General features: G+C 39.0%; 2 protein-coding genes across 3 annotated transcripts in view; one reads left to right on the top strand and one right to left on the bottom strand.

Moving 5' to 3' along the window:
• Positions 1-20,428, bottom strand: part of LOC101847932 (ubiquitin-protein ligase E3B) — a gene marked incomplete at its 3' end in the record, with an annotated part of 36,712 nt that extends 16,284 nt beyond the window's left edge. The window contains 14 exon segments of one of the 2 annotated variants that reach the window (XM_035973600.1): positions 314-343; positions 1,627-1,661; positions 3,277-3,397; positions 4,456-4,561; positions 5,565-5,647; positions 7,138-7,217; positions 8,143-8,242; positions 9,228-9,332; positions 9,895-9,951; positions 11,254-11,324; positions 11,766-11,833; positions 12,748-12,797; positions 13,687-13,968; positions 20,398-20,428. In XM_035973600.1, the coding sequence (XP_035829493.1) occupies positions 314-343; positions 1,627-1,661; positions 3,277-3,397; positions 4,456-4,561; positions 5,565-5,647; positions 7,138-7,217; positions 8,143-8,242; positions 9,228-9,332; positions 9,895-9,951; positions 11,254-11,324; positions 11,766-11,833; positions 12,748-12,797; positions 13,687-13,797 (1,017 nt within the window). 2 annotated transcript variants of the gene reach the window in all.
• A 560-nt stretch (positions 20,429-20,988) lies between these two features.
• The window catches only part of LOC101847171 (39S ribosomal protein L18, mitochondrial), a 14,125-nt gene continuing 13,728 nt past the window's right edge, over positions 20,989-21,385 (top strand). The window contains exon 1 of the mRNA XM_005112931.2: positions 20,989-21,236. Within this exon, the coding sequence (XP_005112988.1) occupies positions 21,149-21,236 (88 nt within the window). The 5' untranslated portion in view covers positions 20,989-21,148. The remainder of the gene's footprint in view (positions 21,237-21,385) is intronic.

Genomic DNA, 21,385 nt, shown 5'->3' on the forward strand with positions numbered 1-21,385 from the left:
GGGCAGAAAGTGGGGCTTTTTACAGTGAAGAAATACAACACTGCTTACTTCACAAAAGTTTGCAAATGAAATGTATCAACTTTTTGTTTCACTAAAGAGAAACAAATTGATACAACAACTGTAATTTATGAAGGGAAACAGTAAAATAGACAGACAGAAACAAAAAAGCAAAAGAAACGAATTGGGACCTTCCAGTGATGCTCTCCAACCACATGTATTAAAAAAATACAACTATACAACTACACTTCTCACAAGAGCTATAAAGTAAGCATATACTGAAGAAATTTTTTTTCTAATACTGAAAAAGACTTACCATAAAATCAACTGTATTTTCAACCAAACCCTGAATGTGAAAAAAGAAAATGGACACATCAATAAAAATCAAACAAAGCACATCGAAGTGACTATTCCCAGTGACACTGGGGATAGGTACAGAAAGTATTCCCAGTTACAACGGAACTCTTTTGCATTAAAAAAACCCAGAAGTCTTTGCCTTCGAATTTTCGCTTCGAAACAAAATTGCGATGCAGATAGAAGTGGGCGGCGGGCACGAAGTTCTCCTCTTTCAAAGAGTTTGAAGAGAAATTTGCAGCTTTTCAAAAGATCAAGATTCTAGGCCTAGATTCTATTCTAACGTGTACTGTAGACTCTCTTCTCACTTCAGTTCAGTACTTTAATTTTGTTCTCTTCTCTTACTGGGCCTAGACTTGACCGTAGCCTAAAATCTAGATGTAGAGAAGAAAGAAGAATCGGGAAGAATTTCCACCTGCTGTAGATCTAGGTTTCCAAAATCCGTATTAGATCTAGATCTAGATCTACATGTACATCTAAATTACGACTGAATAACAAGCAAGCATAGAATGATCATTCCTTTAAAAAAAAATTCTTCCACCCACACCAGAATCTACTTTAGTTTAGAGATCTAGAATCTAGAATCTAGGTTTAGTTCTACATTAAATATAGTCTAGATCTAGTATTTAGTAACCCATCACCATCATGCCCATGTAGACCGGTGGGGAAACAATAGATCTAGGCTAGGTCTCATGGGCCTGTCTGTTCTCAGTGTCACTGGTAATAGTTTCTGGGCCTATCCTCAGTGTCACTGGGAATAGTTTCTGGGCCTATCCCCAGTGTCACTGGGAATAGTGCTTTCCAAAAAATATACTAAAAATGTAACACAACTGTTTAATTCATGTCATTTCAGGTACAGCTGATCCTGTTAAAAAATACCTCACGGGGGTGAGAAAAAATATTCCATCTAGGATAGGGTGTTTCATGTTAAGCAGAGCAAAGACATAGGGGAAGGAAGGATAAAAGAAGAGCAGTGTGACTGCCAATGGATTAAGCCATTAGAGGTTATACCTCATCCGGCTTGCTGTTAAGTGGAAATATACGCTATACAAATGCAATTCATTTATTATTTGTTATTATCTTGGCAAGTTCTACCATGCTCCACTAACAAACTTAGTTTAAGCTGAATAAATAAAAAATCACAAAAAAGGGTATTCAGTTTTGACTTTGCAAAAAACAAAAATTCATAATAAAAGTTTATTAAGTTTAAAGACAGGCAGAGATGCCACTATAAAAACGGCAATTTATACCATTGAAATCAGAAAAACATCTTACCTCCATTTCAACATAGCCAAGTTGGACCAGATTTGCTGCAGAATAGCAATAGACAAAACATTATTTTTACTTGCACAAGAAACCATTCCCAATGTGACAATTTCCAGCATGAATCAAAACCCAAAAACTTAAACCGCAATCTTTCCCATCTGAAAGGTTGTTTCGCCAGTTGTTTTCCAACTTTTTTTTTTATCTCAGCATTCCTTATATCCATTATATCTCAACCTAGGGATGACATTCTCTCCAACTGTCTGCCAGCCAATACAAGTGGGTCTCTCTTGCTAGTGAAGCATTGTGCCTCAGAGATACCTTTTTGCTGTATCCATATTCATTTTGCTTTATGTTCCCCCTTGACCCATCTGTATATCACCCAATCTCAGTCCCTTTAAGTGAGCCTTCATAATCCTCTCTCTTGCCCACATTTGCACTGATATTTTAAAGTCAAGATACTCTACTCCATTTTTCTCTATCTATGCTTCAGTTCATCCGTTGAAAAAAATGTTTACATTAAAGCAAATAAGACCGTCAACAAATGAGTGGCTACAATAGACCATGAAGCTTACTGTAACCAACCATTTTTTGTCTGCTTCAATTCAGATTTTAGTAGTGTACAAATTGTTAATCAAAACAATCAATTTTTTCTACTTTAAAAAAACTTTTTTGATAAAATAAGCTTTGTCACAAAAGCCTTCCAAATGCAATCCATAGGCACTACTGAGAAAAAGATTATATGCGTCAAAACAAGGAAAGACCTGAGGCCCCCCCCTTTTTAAAAAACCAGCAACTGATGCAGTCATCAGGTGCTTCGTTATTACACAGAGAGATATGAATTCATTTCCTATGTGGGGAGGTTTTTATTAATTAACCAAGTATCTCAATCTGTCCGTAAAGATGTTTTATCCCTTTTACCTCAGCTGGCCCAGATAAGCAGGCTGGAAGCAGCCCACCACTAAATGATCCAAACTGCAGGGAGCACAGTGAAATTTTTCGCCAACCCCTGAACTTTGATGGTCGACCCAATAGACTTTTGTAAATATTGTGCACCCCCCCCTCTTTCCACATCAGTTTAAAAAATGCAAAATAAACTCAAGGCCTACAAGGGCCTGACTTAAGGCCGGGGCAGAACGACCATCGCGGTTAAGACCCCGGAGCGGATTTTGGAAAGTTCTCGCAGCCACAGAAAATCGCGGATCAGCGGAAAACCGTGATCCATGAAACAGTGTCCATGGGGCTGTAAAACATCAATTACTATGTGGTGTCGGTGGCCTAGTGGTTAGGCTCTCGGATTCGCAACCGTAAGGTCGTGGGTTCGAATCCCGTCAGGGGCCCGACGTTGTGTCCTTGGGAAAGGCACTTTACACTTATTTTCCTCACTTCACCCAGGTGGGAATGGGTACCCGGCTATAGACAGCGAAAGATCTTGTCAGTTTGTTAGTGTTTGAGCGCTTAATCGGCTGCTCGCACTGTATGTTTCCCGGGAAGCTGAGAATGTTTCGGAGTGCTCTATGGTCTGCTGGGGTAATAATATAGTGTAAAGCGCATAGAGCCTGCTGTTGAGCGGGGATATGCGCTATACAAATGCTATCTATTATTATTATTATTATTACTACATAATAAATCTTGAGCCGGAGCCTGACTTCTGCCACTCACCCATAAGACAAAGCGCGTAGTTCCCCTCCAGAGAGTTAAAGATGATCCTTGTGCTCTGCTCGATGGTCAGAAGATCCAAACATCTCTTAAACACCCGGTGGGTCACCAAGGTAGCCACGCACTGAGAAGAAAAGTCAACCATGCCGTTCTCAAGAAAAACACTTGCTATCCTTTTGTTTGTGTAAAGAGACGGGCATCACCACAAAGCAGTCATTTAGTGCAAGGAAAAATAAAAAGAAAGGTAGACAGAAACATCTATAGGTCACCAGGGTAGTCATGAATTAAGGAAAAAAAATTCATCATGTCATCCTTGGACCGGACCATCAATGATTTATTTATAGAGGCACCAGCCATCCATGTCCAGGTGCTGTTTTAGCCATCATCCTTGGAACAACATTGAAAAGAGAAGCTGCTGTCAAAAGGTTTCACTTTTAATACACATCATACAAAACTAAAGCAAAATTTGAAGAAAAAAAACCCATCTTATCCTGGGCTATCATGCTGATGTCAAACAACACAAACAAAATGTTCAGGGAGAGAAAAAAAGGAGGAGCAGAAGCAAAAGAACAGACACAGGAGTACAACAGCTCGAATCATGTCTTGAGGGATTGTGTTGATGCAGTACACCATCGTCAATAAAGACAGGATGCTTTAGTTTTAGTCAGGTTTTACAGCCCTCACAGCTGCATAAGGTCATATGAGCGTCAAGGGGTGGATGTCAACAGAGAAGTCCGAACAGGGAATCAGGCTTACTCTGCTCACTTCTCTAATCTCAACAGTGCAAAGTCTGCTTCGACTATCAAGGCACCTCGGAAATAGCAGTTCACAAGAAAGTGACAAACATACAAAAGAAGTAGAGGAAAAATGACGACACTAAGGATGAGGAAAGAAAAAGCAGCCGTTCCTCCTATGTTGTTCCGGCACAGTATGAGCATGACATTGATAAATCAGCTCATTTACAATTCTACTGTACATAAAAACATGTTAATATCCCCCCTTTGGGAATGGCCTAAAGACACTTCAGTTAGTAGCACTGCCCTAGTGCGTGTTAGACAGGATGTGTCAAGAGGCGGAGGAGGAGAAAGAGAAGGAGAAAGAGGAGGAGGAGCAGGAGGATAAGGAAGAAGAGCAGCAGCAGCAGAACAACACACACAGAAGGGCAACAACAGCTCAACTCACGTCCTGGGCGATTGTGTTGATGTAGTACACCACCGCTGGCACAGACAGGATGTGGAGCAGGAAAATACTCAGGAGATTGTTGGAAAAGTTGGCAGACAGCAGAGGTCTGGAGAACACAAGGACAAATCATTCAGATATAATATCAGATCTGTTCCTTACTGGTCAGTTTTTAGTTTTAGTAAGAGTATTATGGTACTAACAACACAATAAAGTCATATAAGTGCCGAAGATTAAAGGTGTTACAAGAGAGTAACAAACACAAAATAGAAGGAGGGGAGAAAAGGACGACAGATGTTTGATAGGAAAGAAGGAGCAAACCACACTAGAGCACCTGCCAACCACCCACAATCATGTATATGAGGGAGTAAATAAAAGAAAAGAGATGCACAGTAGGGCATGGTATGGGTTTAAAACCCCAATGAACATTGTAAGGTAATTAAAGAGGTAGAACATCCCAATTGATAAGTAATGGTTACTCTGTGCTACACATGTTAAGGAAACATGATATCCAAAAACAAAAAAAAGTGTTTAACACTATGGACCTAAGCACATGCCCAGTCATGACTACCTTTACCCGTCTGCACACTTAAGCTTGCCTCAGGGTACAGTGGTACAGTCGAACCTACTCTAATGGCCACCTGTCCACACAACCTCTTCCCATCACCCCCCCCCCCCACTGCATTAAAAAAGAATCATGACACTGTCAAAGATGTCCACCTGTCTAAGACAACCACTTTTCTCCTTGACAACAGATGGCTGTCTCGGACAATTTGGACTGTTTTTTTTTTGGCAAGTGTTTTACAGTGCTCGCAACAGCTAAGGTTTATATGAGCACTCTAGACACATTAAACATTTTCAGTAGGTAAAAATTGTTTAATCTAGCCCGGGTGGTGGCCGAAGCCTACTCCTATCCATTTTGGACCACCAAGGGATCTTTAACGAGCGCAACTTGAACAAGGGACCTCAGATATTTTTCTTCCGTATCCGAGTAGGCTAGGTGCAGATCTTTCCTACCATAAGATAAATTTGACTGCAAGGAGCTTAGATGCACAAGACCTACAAGCTCAAGGGGGCCTGGTTAACTTATAAAAACATTTCATCTGACAAACCTGAGAGAAATGGTGATGATGGCTGTGAGACTGGCTTTGTTGAATGCTGGTTTTGACCTGCACAATCCTTTTCTCAGAAGTGCCTGCAGACGAGAAATGAATGGTTGTGTGACAAAACAAATTATTTTCAAAAAGAGAAAACCTTTGAAAAAGTCGACTAGTTCATTCACAATTCATACAGCGTCGAGGAAAAAAACTACATTGAAAAAAATAAAAAAATCACTGATTACAGCTAGCATTTTCACAAAATATTAGAAAAAAATAAAGATTAAAGATCCTGTTCCAGACAAATGGAGAAAGAAAAAGGAAATTCCAATATTAAGGTTGGGGGTGGTTTGGGGGGGGGGGGGGGGGGGACTAATTTTGTTGCTATACTCTTGAGTGGTGTTTCTTACACTCACTTCTCAATTTTTGGTTTGATTATTGAAACAAACTTGGAATACACGACAGTCTCATAATATGCAAACCCTCTTTGTCTGCTTCACATAATGGGTAAAAAAACCCCAATGCAATATTTTTACAACAGGAATAAGAAAAAGACCCAGCCTAAAATTTTTTTTCACAATACTTTCCGTTAGTATTATTCTTTTACCCATATAATTTTCATGGACATATGAATGATCAGTGGATTGGTAGTAAGATATTCACGAAAATCGGCTTTAGAGACTAGGAAAATAAAATAATCCATGACCTAAAAGTCTTACCCCCCCCTCCATTCTTTTCAGTTATGCTCTCCCAGCACATATTCATAAACATATACACACACACACACATACGTACACAGAGGCACATACACATACACAATTACACCATGAAATACAGAAGATGATCACAAACATACTGAAATTTCATTATACAGTGTAACATGGATAGCTCGAATTCATCGGGACCTGCCTCAGTAGTTCGAGGCATATCTTACAAAGGTAAAGAATAACAAAACATGACCACAGGCACAGTTCGACAGATGCGTGATTTCGAGTCTTATGTGTTCGACCTACCCGTGTTATACTGTATCTACTTTGACGCTGACAGTTAAAAGTTATTGCCAGAACCCCAACCACAGCTGAAAATTGTAACCAGAAATTTCACACCAGAGCAAGCTTCTGGCCTGTTGGCAAGTGGGTATCATGAAACTCACTTTGCCACTGCAAAACGTTTCGCCCAGCATGTGGGGTCTCTAACCCTGTAAGACCGAGAACCCCCCCCCCCCCCCCCCCCCCCCCGGTGTTAAATGGGTATGATACTGAATGGGTTTAACTGAACCTTTAGCACTAAAAAGTCATATAAAAAGTGGGATTTTCCAGAAGACCAAAACCAAATGGATGTACAGCCTTGAGAACTCCCCAAACAACCTAAGCATAAAAATTCACCGTTGCGGATTTGAACCAGAGTCATCCACACTCAAGTTTACTGTGATACCAACTGAGCAAGCACCGCTTCTGTGAACGGTCTTTATCTTTGAGTTTTGTATTAACAGTTTGGGGGTGACTAGAGATCTTGTAGGCTGAGGGGGCCAATCTCAGGGGGTAAAAAAACTCAGTACATTCAGCTTGAAATATACAAAGTATCTCACCTCTAGGGCAGTATAAAGACCTCTGCTGTTCAGGTCACCCATCACATTATCACATAGCTTGGTAAAGCCGGGATGCAAAGCTGTTAAATGATAAAAATTATAATATGACAGGAAATTAAATGAACATATATATCAAACAAGGATACATAATATTTGGTGTCTTATAAGTCATTTTCCCATAATTTTTTTACCAAAAAAGTATAGATATTTTCCATTACTTTACTGCCACAATTACTTCAAACTAAAAGTGGAATATAATGTTCACAATTCCATTCAACTTTCAACTAATGAAGCCGACATCCTTCCAAATACTGGCATACAGGAGACCCGAGTTTGACCCCAGTGGGGAGAAATCTTATATTCAAATATCTCAATTCTTTCTTCCGGGATGTTGTATACCTCTCAGCCCAGGTTGGCCTTGACAGGCAGGGTCAGAAGCCCACCTCCTAAATGATCTAATTTGTGTTAGTAGGGGTATTAAACAATTTACAGTGAAAAAAAAGTTTTCCCAAAGATGGAAATGAGAAATATTTAAATGCTAGAACAAAACCAAATCTACGGCAAAGCTTTTACTTCTGAGAGGGGGAGAAACAGAGTTATATCTCATCTTATTTATTTTCATACAAAATTATTATACTTTTTATCTACTTTTCATGCATTCATAAAAATAATGCCAATTAACAAAGACCAACAATCATTTATCTTGCACAGTTCCGTGCATTACTAAATATTGAAGGGAGAAAGGACTTTAAAAGAAGAAAGAAAAGATTTTTTCCTGAAATCTTGAAAAAAAGTCTCCCATTACCTCCGGTAGTTTCTATAATTCCGCATTAAATACACTTGATTGATAAAAATTCCCTTTAAGAAAAAGGAAGTTTTTGTATGAACTTTTTTTTTCTATTACGATGGATCAAATGGTTACACAAACATAGTTCAAATTACTACACTGAATTCTGGTCCATAAGGGATGATCTAAGCAGATCCCACCGTACATAATGAACGAACCTTCCTTGTCCTTGAAGGCCACCCAGTTATTGTGAGCTGTGAAAGTAACCAGCATCCTCAAGAAAACCATTATAGTTCGTAGGTCTTTGTGATTTTCCGGCTAAAAAATAAAAGAAATTGTTAAAAAACAAGAGGGGGGGGGGGGGGAAGAAAAGGGGAAGACAGGAGATAGAGAGAGAGAGAGAGAGAGAGAGAGAGAGAGAGAGAGAGAGAGAGAGAGAGAGAGAGAGAGAGAGAGAGAGAGAGAGAGAGAGAGGTGGGGGGGGAGCGGGAGAGGGAGAGAGAGAGAGAGAGAGAGAGAGAGAGAGAGAGAGAGAGAGAGAGAGAGAGAGAGAGAGAGAGAGAGAGAGAGGTGGGGGGGGGAGCGGGAGAGGGAGACAGACGGACAGTATAAGTACGAATGAAAAAGCCTTAATCAACACAAGAGCACTTCTACAGCTAATCCGGTTTTGTTATGGGAAAGTTTAAAAGAATAAAAATTTAATCAACAACATAATGCAATTAATAGACTATTAAAATATAAACAGATCACAAACTTTCCCCTTAAATTTCATTTGCATGCAGTCCACACACATTGTTGTGAACAAAGAAATAAATTACACTACAAATCTGAAGCTGAACAAAGACGATCGCACATTCCATCCGCTTCTGCTTGGTAAAATAGATTTATGGGTACACATCTACAGGCTCACGTATAACTTCAACTCAGCAAAGCGGAAACTCATAATATAAAATATAGTTAATGTTGAATTAACCACAAAATTGATGACTTGATGAAGGATCTTTGTTTTAGGAAGCATTTTACTACACTTGCAACACAATTAGGTCACATAAAGGCCGAAGATGAGAGGTGTCACAAGATAATAACAAACGCAAAAAAGAGAGACGACAAATAAGGACGATAGATGTTAGATAGAAAAGATGAAGCAAACCACACCAGAGAACCCATGTAAAAGACTTTGACAAAAAATGACTCCGACAAACGCCATGTTGCAATATGGCATTTGTCAAAATTTGCACCAAGTCATCGAAATGAGATATAGGTAGAAATAAGTCAAGGAAATAATAAACAAAGAAAAGCTTACCCTCAGAGAATAAAAATACTGACAACACGTCCATAAGACAGTTTTGAGTTGGGCAATCCATAACAAGGTCAGGTTTTTGTTGAAAGACACAGCAACATAGCAATTCTGAAATACCAAAATTTGATGAAGAATAATTTCATACTAAAAGATCTCCCCCGTATAGTGGGAAAACCACCCTCGGAGATAAAGAGTTCAGAGACCACGAAAAAGGTGAAAACACATGTAGTGCAACACATGACATCATGCTATCCCCTCAATAAGATATTGAAACAGTCTGAAGTCTTCGCTTATAAATCCTGTTCATCCCCAAAAAGATGTTGATACTTAACTCACATTTATTATTGCGTCTATTTTCTCCCATTAATGTAACAAAGTGCAAATAATATTATGCTCCATCTTTGTCAAAAGAATTCCACATCCGGGCCATTTTTCCTTGGAATCAAACTGACAATCTTGAAGAAAGTCTGATACTCTATCTACAAAACCAAACTTTCTCAGCAGTACTCAGTAAGGTTTAGTTTTACTAAGAATTTTACTGTACTTGCAATACATATGAATGCCGCAGACTAGAGAAAGAAGGAAGGGAGATAAGGGTGATATATATTTGATGGAAGAGAAGGAGCAAACCACAACCGAGAATCTGCCATTCACATACAGTAGTACTTACCTTAAGTGAATCAGTGTCCATAGAAGCCAAGATGTAACGACACATAAACTCAAATCTCTGCAACAGAAAAAATAAACAAGAGAAAAAGCTTATTAAACCCTTGATGATCAAGACATAGGGAACACCATTCTATCACTTATAAAAGTGCTCACATTATATATAATATTAATATACTGCTGAACTCCCGAGTTATTCAAAGAAACAGGAAAATTTCTGAAATTGCAGAGGTGAACTTAAGTTACACACACCAATGTTTACATAAACATTACAAATGTGCGTGTGTGTCTGGTGTAACGTACCGTATTGTCTGTTTTGAGAGATTGCATTCTCTTGCATTTTCAATGCAAACATTTTTTCTGTACAACTCGCTTTTTAAATTTTAAAGATAGCTCCACTACTTTGTGAGATCTGGTTTATTTTGTCAGGTTGGGGGGCAGAAACAAAAGATTTGAGAAAAATGAAAGTTTCCCTTAGATCTGGATCAAGTTCTACTCCAAATGAATATCAATTGATTTGCCATCCGTGTTATTGGTCTTGGAAATCCTTGACAGCACAGTAGCTTTTAGAAGTGCAACTTTAAAAAAGCAATTTGAGAAAAGTGAACAGTTTCAAAGTGTCATTAAACATTTTCAAAGCAAATTCATGGTCAAAGAGAGCAAGAAATTTAGCAAAATGACTATAATTGCTCACAAAGTGTGAGAGGGTACGTGCCTCCTTCCTTTTATATGAGCCAATGTATACGTGTGCACTACACATCATGAGAAATAACACAAGCTGACATAAACTTTGATATACAATATGAAGAAATTGCCATCAGTGACAATGATAGAAATTTCGCAGAGTGGCTTTGCTTTGCTCATGAGGAGGAACGGGGTACAAATGTGCAAAACTTGCCATCCTTTACTATTTTGTTACACTTATGTGCAGTTCCCAGATCAAGATAGGTCTAGGTCACAAGCTGACCTATATTTAGGTATGCAGTGTGATGGAGTTTGCTTTAATGAATGAATCATAGAAACTTTCCGCAATGCGGGCTCTCACAGCAAAAGTTCTCACACAATCTTCGTTACTACGTAAGATGACTGGTGTCAAAGAAACATCTTCAAAAATATGTTTTTAGTGTAAAATAAACACAAAGCTTTGTAAATATCTGTACATAAATGGCTAAAGAATAATTTTTTAATGGAATTCAATTTTTAAAAAAATATAAAAAATTAATTTTTGACCTTTTTTGTCCTGTTTCTTGTCTCGTGCAAATAAATGCGTTGGTCATTACCTTTCTACAAATCGTGACTATGTTTTAATTTTGCAGTCACTGTTCTCTAGCACAATGTACATTGGATACATTCCATCATTTACCTTTTGGTCTCCCTCTGAGTGAACATCATGAACAAAGTGAAGTTTTTTGACGACGTGGAATGTCTCAATAGCTGAGGGGAAAAACAGCAATGATACATCTTAACATCCAAATTAATTCATTACATCAGTAGTGGTACATCTTAATTAGGGGAGGGGGTGAGTGTGCCGAGGGACTTGATTAGTTTTTGTGTGTTTTTTTTCCACACTAACAAATGCACAAAACAGCTAATTAAAAGCAACAAAAACACCAAAGCCCTCTTTCCCGTGAAAGGACACTCAACTAAGAGAAATATTATTCTAAGAAAGACAAAAAACATCAGGACTGGACCCCTATAAAAATTGAACAAAGAACTTCCAAAGGTATGTTTCAAGCTTTTAAACCAACAGTGCCAAAGATGTAGGCACATTTCTGTTTTCCACCTCACTTCTTCCAGCCACCAAACAGCCCTGACACGAGAAAGGGAAAAACTCCATTCAAATCTTGAGATCACTCAAACAAACTGTGAGCTTACCAGGTTTGAGAGTGGGTTTGTACTCAGTATCTGGCGGAGGAATCTGCAAGAAGCTGTCAACTTCCTCTCTGCCAAAGGGAAGAAAAAAAAAATCAGCACATTATACTTGTACACATAAAATGTTGATCACTGAATCAGTAAAAGCATTTTTTTAAAGGAAAATGTAAGTCTGGTCTAATATCCTGATTCATTGGACAGAGTCAGAGCCAGACAGATTTTCCTTTGGGGATAAAGCAAAACTACCATTTTGACAAGTTTGGTCATGCCGGCTCGAAACTTAACGCCACGCAGCAGGGCAAGGAAGGGGAGGAGGGGTGCAAGTTGAGGGTAGATGTTGCCCCATCTATGTGAGCTCTGAGCGATATAGATGGTCAGGGTGGTGTGGGTGTGAAATCCCATGAGTGCCAGTGAAAGAGCTCGAGTGGCGCTTGAGCACGGAAATTTTCATCGGTAGCCTGAGGCCACAGGTGTGAAATTAGTTTGACCAATGCCTGCCACCCTGACCATAGAGCCAGTCGAGAAAATAAATCTTCGAATCGTTGTTACACGGCAGCGAGGGGTGGTTGGTTGACTGTGCTTATTACACCAATCGTGGGGCTAAGAGTGGAAGCAAAGGAGATGTTCAAACGTTTCTGTTTTTAATAGGTCAAACAGTGGTCCTATGAAATGCAAGCACAGGTGGTAACTGGATAAATAAGACTGACGCATGTCATTATCAGAGAGGATAGCAGTTGAGAGGTGTGAAGTTTTGACCACTTGTGACTCTTTGCCGATCGGATAAGCAGCCCTTGATCCCACCGGCTCGGCCTTTGAACCCCCCCCCCCACCACCACCAAATTCCCCTGTCTAAGATGGAAAAAGTGCAAGACGGAATTTTTTTCTGGCTCCCTTGCAATTCCGTCTCACACAGGTTCGACAGTACTTGTTACAAAAATTTCTCCTTGATGTGCTGCACTGTACTCAACAATAAAACCTGACTTACCGGAAGGTTCTTTTGACCCTTTGTCGTGTAAGAAATCCTCGAATGCCAGCCTAGAGAAAAAAAATTAATGCAAAGTTACATAGAGCACAAATTAAATGATACGTTCCACAGAGCAAACAAATAAAACAAATATATACGAGACATTAAACAGTACAAAGAACATATGAAACATAAAATGAAGCAAAATCCAAAGCTTTTCACTCAACTTGCAATGCCTCATTTTTTTTTTTCAAACTTTCCCTACAATACACATTAATTGCATCAACATAATATAAAAATAAAAATTTTGTATATTAATTTATATAATTAATATGCCATTTTGCGTATAAATTTTATTTTTGGTTGTCTATACTTTAGTAACTGAATAATACATTTTCACAACAGATTCATTGAGGTACATTTTTAATTCAAAATACCAATGAAAACTGCTATTAGCTGGAACATATATAACCTCAGTCAACAGTGATTTAAAAAAGGAAAAATAAACTCAAAATACAATCATACTCTTTCGATCTTACTGGAAAGAGTCAGAAAGGTAATAAATATGTTGTAATGGCATATGAAGTCCAGGTCTTAATAACCAAAGAGCACTAAACAAACAAGAGGCTACCAACATTGTAAAAATTGATGGAAACATATATCTCCAGCACAAGTCTTAATTTATATTACTTAGACTTGGAGCGACAGACTTTTGCAAAGATTGAAGCACTGCTCTAAATATTAAACTGTTTATTTTGAAAGACAGTCAGTCAATCTAATTCCAAATAACAAAGAACCATTCCCATTGACGAGACCAATGTTCAGATCTTCTAAAAATTATTGTGGAATTCCTTTGACTTACTATGATGACTCCCAACTCCCAGCACACTGAGTGCCCTACTATAAGATAAGAGAAGATAAGAGAAGATAATATTTTATTATCTCAGAGTTAAGAATTACCTGAAGTTTAACAGCTGCCTCCTCTCGGTTGCGATCTTGGGCTCTTTCCAGACGAGCAGCCTTCGCCTGTTCCAGAAATTTATTTTTGTCTGATCCTACTTTGCTGAACATTTTGGAGAAGTCGAGATGGGCAATTTAAAGCTAAAATCTTGATCATAACACCCAAGAATGAGCGCAGTGGAACATTTTTATCTTTGACGGCCTCATTGACCCACAGCTCTTCATCCATCAAAGACAAGCACTGCCATGAACAGTCATAATTCTGCAATCTTGGCAAAATATCTGTGAATGAAAATTTTTAGGAGCAAGGCAGTGAGAAGAACTGTTAAATAAAAACCTGTGACTTTGAGAAACAAAATTTTTAAAGGTGACAATCACAATAGTCAACATAAATCATGTTAGAATGTTTCGACTTCTCTTTCATTTCTCCAGCATGCCATCAACTTAAGAGGAAATAATTCTCTCAGACTTATAATCTAATAACAAAATTGCATTTATATGGTGCATATCCTTGCTTTACAGCCATTATTACCCCCAGCAGACTCTAGAACCTTCAGCAGCTGATGGGATTCAAATTCACAACAATGTCTATGGAGCTACTCCATCATGTGTATCACTGTTCCTATCACCACTCACAATGTGTGCTAAATTAGACCAGGAATCTCAAACTCTCAGCCTGCTGGACAATATTTTAGGGCCTCTACTAGACATCACAGTTTAAAAATAAATGTAAGCGTGATCCTTACGCTTTTCTCACACACATCTTTTTGCCCCTCAATTTTATATTCTTTATATAATGATTTATGGGCTACCATTGCTCAGGCTCATGGCACCTGCCGGTAGTGAACAATCCTTCATGCTGGTGTTGGGAGGTACAGGTGAAACCCAGTGCCGGTCCTTTCCCGGCATTGGGAGTCAAGAACCACTGGTATACTGGTAGTGACACCAGGAGGTGACATCAGAGACTGTGTCTCGCTTCTAGTGCCACCATCTGTGCCACAAGTCAGAATTGGAGAGGCGAGCTGTGCCGCAAAATCCCCATGAAGTTTGCTGTCACTTGGGATTAAACTTTTGCAAGCAGAATTTAAAAAATAATTATCGCCACTAAAAATGTATTTCATTTTCGATATCAGCGTATCAAAATAGAAAAGTGGCTCGCCTAGAACCTGATTTGATGCCATATTTAAACTTAAGCAAACTTCGTTTTCGATTGTCAATTTTGAATCTGAAGTCATGTATCAAGGTCACCCGTTGTGTTGTGTATCTGACGTCACAACTTCTAGGCCTAGGCCTAAACACTGCACACTCTCAGGGGCCAGTAAAAAACCATTGGTGTCGGCTCCTTCACAGAACAGGTACTGGAGGCCTAATGCCGGCACTGACACCTCTTCCAGTAGAACAGGGAGTTCCGATACAGGGGACCGGTACCTGCCCATCCCTACTTCATGCCCTGAACTTATGAAAAAAAAAAGATATATTGTAGATTTTTTTAAATTGTGGAAATTTTTTTTAGGTGGAATATATTTGATGTGACTCAGTCTAAGCCAGACTCTCACCTCCAACGCCCCTGAATAGTTTGAGACCCTTGAATAAGACTGACTGGTCAGAAAACTTTATTCAAAGCTGCCATTGATTGAAATTATTGTGAACCAATGGCTCTGGAGCCAATATCAGCCGTGACCCAAATTTTTCTAACTAATTTTCATGATCAGTGTACATTGACTACTAGCCTTATTTCAGGAATTGACCCCACCTAGAAGACCAAACCAACTGAAGGGTGTATACAACTTGTTCTACTACCCCTTCATTGCTAGGGTGTGTGTTCCTACAGTCATCACTGATTTTCAGCTAAGTCTAAGCTTGTAAGCCAGGCCAGCAGTTCAGCAGTCTCAAGTCTCTGTGTTCATGGACTCACTGCCAATATCTAGATAATTCGGTAACATATTATTCTGAACCCAGGTCTTCAATAATGTCACTTTCCTCATTCCCTATTTCTCCATCTTACATGATTTAGAAAAACTTGCAAAAATGCATGTCAAAAAGTAAAATTTACCGCATTTAAAAAAGTTATTTTGGTGTTTATGCTCTGTGAGAGCACATGTTCGTTCAAACAACAGCCTGTGTCAATTGACCACTTGCCAGCGGCAAGCCTACTCAGTAAACTAATACTGCCAAATTTGTTACCAAAAGCGCATTTTTTATTGCCTGTGGTTAACCCTACAGATGAATTCAGAAATAAGAGCCAGATGATTAGTAGGAGGTACGTGTAAATAGTGTAGTATTAAACGGGCAACAGGGAACGGAAATTATGCCAACTTTCAAGATAGGGCACTCAAAGATAAAAATTACCCATTTTTGGGACTTACCAGATACAAAACATAAAAATGTGCCAAACAATGGTTTGCATTGTTAGGATTAGGTGTATTATAACATTTATTAACAAATACTTATTAAAGGCCTTCTATCATGTGGGTATATAAATGTAAAAGGACAAAACTTTACTAAGAAGAAAGGGGAAGATAGAACAATAGCTTGATGTTTTTAAATTTTCTTTCAATCTTTGTAATAGACTTGGGGGAGATATTGTACTTGTAACAAGTAAGACCTCTCTCTATATATTCCATACCAACTCTATCCTTGTAGATCCTGCTAAGTTTGTCATTTCTCAAAATTTCAGTACTAGCCTAAGAAAAAACTTGGTAAGATTAAAAAATTAAGTTAAACTTTAACCTGTCCAGTAAAGTGTAAAAGTAATAATTATCTTGGCTTTATAAATCTTCAAAGGCCAGCTCTATTCGGACTCAAGTCGGATTAGAGTTTTTATCTATCCGAATTGATGGGTTTTATCTACCAGGACTCGGGTCCAAAAGAAATGTTTTATTTATTCAGACTCGGCTTGTAAGTGAGTAAGTGAGAGTAAGGAGGTTACATAATATAACTGTCGTCTGGAAATTTTACGTAAAACCAAAATTAGAACTAGAAATACCTACTAGGACTGTGTAATTGCGTCAAAAGTCAAAAGACTGCACTCTCATTGCCCAATGGCAGTATCTACGTACGCGGTAACCGATAACTCAGGGTCTTTCCACCACCACTACAGTATCATCATTACTTCCACCACCATTTGTCTTTTCATACCATGTTTAATTTTATTTTTGTGTGTTATGGCTTTTCTGTAATTAATTTGTTAAAAAAATCACACTGCACAAAATCGATAGCTGTGGCCTAGTCCCAATCCCAACACATTTTCCCCAGCAAGCCGTAAGTGTGTGATCGCTACGCGCAATCTCATAGGTCGACATAATTTTAAAACTTTAGTAGCTGGATATTAAAGCCCTCGTCTTGTATCATTATAATAGAAAAAATTTTCATAGGGAAGTGAGTATTCCGACCCAGGGTGGGAATAATTTCTTTGGTTATTCCCATCTGCGTCGGGTCACTTTTCGGGTGAGAATTAGACATTTATACACTGGCAGATCTAGGTAGATCTAGTACGAGTAGGCGGACGAGCCTACAATTTTATGCTGGATCTGGAAATATTGAGCCAAACGAGTGTGTCTAAGGGTAAAAAAGTCATTTTTACCTTTTGAATACTTTATACTTTATATCAAATCAATCTCATTGAAAGCAAAGAAAAAAGCCAAAAATATCAATGAAAGTAAACAAAATTATGCGCACAAGAACACACACCTTAATGTGAAAAAAAATGGAGGAAAATATTTTTTAAGCCCCTCAGAGGGGGGTGGGAATAAGAGAAAATCTTATCGAAGTGACTATTTCTCCGAACGCTCGGGAAAATTAAACTTCTTGACCTCTATTTCTCCAAACAGTTTCCGTTCTCGAGATTTTAAAATTTATTTGTGAGAGTTTGGCATCATCTTTCATTCTGGAAGGACTGGGAAGTTCTGCAGAAGAATTTTTTACATCGAATTCAATTTCTAGAGCTAGAGATTTTTAGACGTCTGACTGAATATTCAGATTCAATTGAGTCTGGGGCAACGTTCCCGGACTATACTCCATTTGAAAATGCCTTCAAAAGGTACTGCGAGAAAACAAGACTGCTCAACTTTGGCTGTAACCTATTTTGCATTTAGTCACCCCTAAACTAGTAGCTAAAAAAACAATCCCTCCACACCCCCACGACCCCCCTCCGTTTACACCTTGCCTTATACACACACACACATACACACACACACATAGGCACGCACACTGTATACACACACACACTGCAAACACACACGTGCAAATAACAAAAAAATTTCGAGAACGGAATCCGTTTGGAGAAAAAGAGTTCAAGTTTATTTTCCTGAGCCGGGCTGAGCGTTCGGAGAAATAGAGCCGGCCAACAAAATAACAAATAAATCTTATTCATTATTCCCACCCAGGGTGGGTGGTTTTTGTTTTTGTAAAGTGTTTTACGGCGCTCGCAATTGCATAGGTCATATGAGCGCGCGGGACACACCAAATATTTTCAGTTGGTAGGAAATTTTGAATTTTGCACGGGTGGCGGCCGAAGCCTACTCTTATCGATTTTAGACCACCAAGGGATCTTTAACGTGCGCAACTTGCACACGGGCCCTCCGAGATTTTTCGCCCTTGTCCGAGAAGGCTAGGTGTAGATCTTTCCTACCAGAAGATCAGGGGTGTGGCAGAAAGACAGCAGTAAAAAGGAGCCAAGGAGTAGCAGTAGAAAGGCCGCAGAAAGGAGACCAGAGGAGGGGGCAAAGGAGGTGAGGGGGCGGGGGCAGAAAGTGGAAATGAAAGCAGACAACAGAATATTGCCAGAGAGCAGGAAAGGAGGCGAAAGGAGACAATTTTAGAGAAGAAAATTGTTCGGTCGCTACCCGAATTGGAACCCGGGACCTTTGAATGAGAGGCCAACACATTAACCTCTAGGCCACGAGAGCCCCCAGGGTGGGTGGGAATAAAGGCTGCCAAATATATAGCAACAAGGGTCGGAAGTCGGAATGGATGTCAAGCTTGACTCAATTCAGAGTCCGAATATAATCTTTGTCAAATCGGACTCGAGTCCGAATAGTAAAGTCACTTCGAACTTCCAAACCCCCCTTTGATTTGAAAGTGGCTATGAGAATAGAAATACGATCGATCTCTCACCCCGGGTGAGACTTGCGGTCGTAGGCTATTCTCACCCGGTTTGAAACAAGACCTGTTTTTCCTCATTTCAGAATACTTTCTATCAATGTGGATGATCAAATTGATAAAAGCCAAGAAAAAATTACGTTATAGCACAAAAGTAAGCTAATTTGATCGTCTTCAAAGATGCTATGGCTATTTCACTGTTCGAATCGAGCCGAACTACGCGGGTCGCCATTTTGTTTTGCCCGGAAGTTCTACTCCTCCCCTCTCTCTCTGTCTCTTTCTGAATACTGTCTATCAGTGTGGACGATCAAATTGACCAAAACAAAGTTAAAAAATGATGTTAAAACACAAAAGTAAATTAATTTGGTTGTCTACAAAGATACTACGGCTATTTAACTTTTCGAATCGAGCCGAACTACGCGGGTCGCCATTTTGTTTTGACCGGAAGTTCTCGCGCTACTCTTCTCTCTGTTTCTTTCTCTCTCTCTCTCCACTGCCCACATACAAAATTGTACCCTTTTAGTAGGCTACAGTTGTAATGGAACGTTTGTTCATGGCCACCTCTATTCTCACCCAGAGTGAGAATAGTGCAGGCGAGTCTTGTGGCTATTCTCACCCGGTGCGCGTTCACCAAATTTTGCGTTCACCCTCCTAAACCACAGAATTCTACACTGTGATAACAGAAAAATTGTAGAATTCTGTGCCGTGATTCGTGAACAAACGTTCCATTACAACTGTAGCCTACTAAAAGCGTACAATTTTGTCTGTGGGCAGTGGAGAGAGAGAGAGAAAAACAAAATGGCGACCCGTGTAGTTCGGCTCGATTCGAAAAGTTAAATAGCCGTAGCATCTTTGTAGACGACCAAATTAATTTACTTTTGTGTTTTAACATCATTTTTTAACTTTGTTTTGGTCAATTTGATTGTCCACACCGATAGACAGTATTCAGAAAGAGACAGAGAGAGAGAGAAGAGGGAAGGAGTTGATCTTGCGAGAACTTCCGGGCGGGTGAGAATAGCCACTTTCTTGTTCACGGCACAGAATTCTACAATTTTTCTGTTATCACAGTGTAGAATTCTGTGGTTTAGGGTGAACGCAAAATTTGTTGGCCTAGATCTAGGCTATAACGGTGAACGCGCACCGGGTGAGAATAGCCAAAAGACTAGCCTGCACTATTCTCATCCCGGGTGAGAATAGAGGTGGCCCTTTGATTTTGAGTGAAGTGAAATGAATCGTACAGTACCCATACATTTGCTAGGACAAAAACAAACATATTAGTAGATCTACTACCAAAAGACAAGCCTAAACACTGCACCGTTTATTTTTAAGTCTAAGACCAGGACTAAACTATAAACTTGACTTAAAAGTTAAACAGCTGATTTTGCGAGATCCCCCCTGACTCATCAAAGAGACTGGACAGTGACACTGGACATTTGCTGATGAGTGTGTGTAGAAATAGAAACAATACATTTGAAGACAGTCAGAGACTGTTCAAGACAGACCAATTAATACACAAACGCAAGACTCGATTATTTGTATAGATCTACTGAAATCAAAGATAAAACTAATCATAACAAAGGTTTGTTTTACAAGCGACTTCTGTTTACTCACTCTGACAGAATAATGGAGTCCAGAATTTATTGAACTCTTTTGACTGAAGAACAAGGGAATAATATCGATCAATGATCAGATACTCGATACTAGTAATAATAGCCTTGTAATAACAATGATAATACAGTAATAACAAAGATTGTAAGAGAACCAGTTCGCTATGTTTTTAACGAGATCCTTTCATAAGTAAAATTTACATCTCTGGGGTCAAAGATATACATACTGTACAACTAGTGGATCTTTGTTATAGTCCACTTACTTAGATAATGGAATCAGTACAAAGTCACCTTTTATAAGTTGTTCGAGTTGTGATTTGGCTGCAGCACTGACTTAATATAACTGTCCTGGTACATAGCCCAATTATAATTTGATGTAGCAATCTGTTCAAGGCTAAACGAACTAATATTACTAAAATGATGATATAATCTATCATTTACCATAGAGTTATACATACATGTCTGCAATAGGCTATGATCATTTACAAAGATCGCGTTTTTACATTTAGTAGTGTCGATACCGATTAGTATTACTCTTTTGTATTAGAAGATTGACTTTTACGATCAATGAGTTTTGTTTTCAAGGGGCCAAGGGGCCGAAAAGTGTGTGTTTAGTGTGTGTGTAGTGTGTTGGGTAGCAGAGACGGACTCAACAAGAAAAGTCGAACTCATTACCAATATCTGAGAGGAGGATTCCAAGCAACTGTTGGCATATCAGTATTGGAGAGTCTTTTATCTCCAATATCATTGAAACCATGTCAAACCTGCTCAATTTGGCGTGCAGAGGACTGGTGTCCAGACTTTCACCTTTCACGACCCATCCACAAAAGAACGTAATCATGCGTACGTGAAAAGAAAGTGAAAGTAGATCTAGAATCTAGATTTCTAGATCTAGATCTAGATCTAGATCTAAATTAGATCTAGATCTAGATACTAGATCTAGATTTTAATCTTATTACTGAACTGGTATACAAGGAATTTAATCCCCCCCC

This window comes from Aplysia californica, unplaced genomic scaffold (assembly GCF_000002075.1).
Source record: "Aplysia californica isolate F4 #8 unplaced genomic scaffold, AplCal3.0 scaffold01495, whole genome shotgun sequence".
Taxonomy (NCBI): Eukaryota; Metazoa; Mollusca; class Gastropoda; order Aplysiida; family Aplysiidae; genus Aplysia; species Aplysia californica.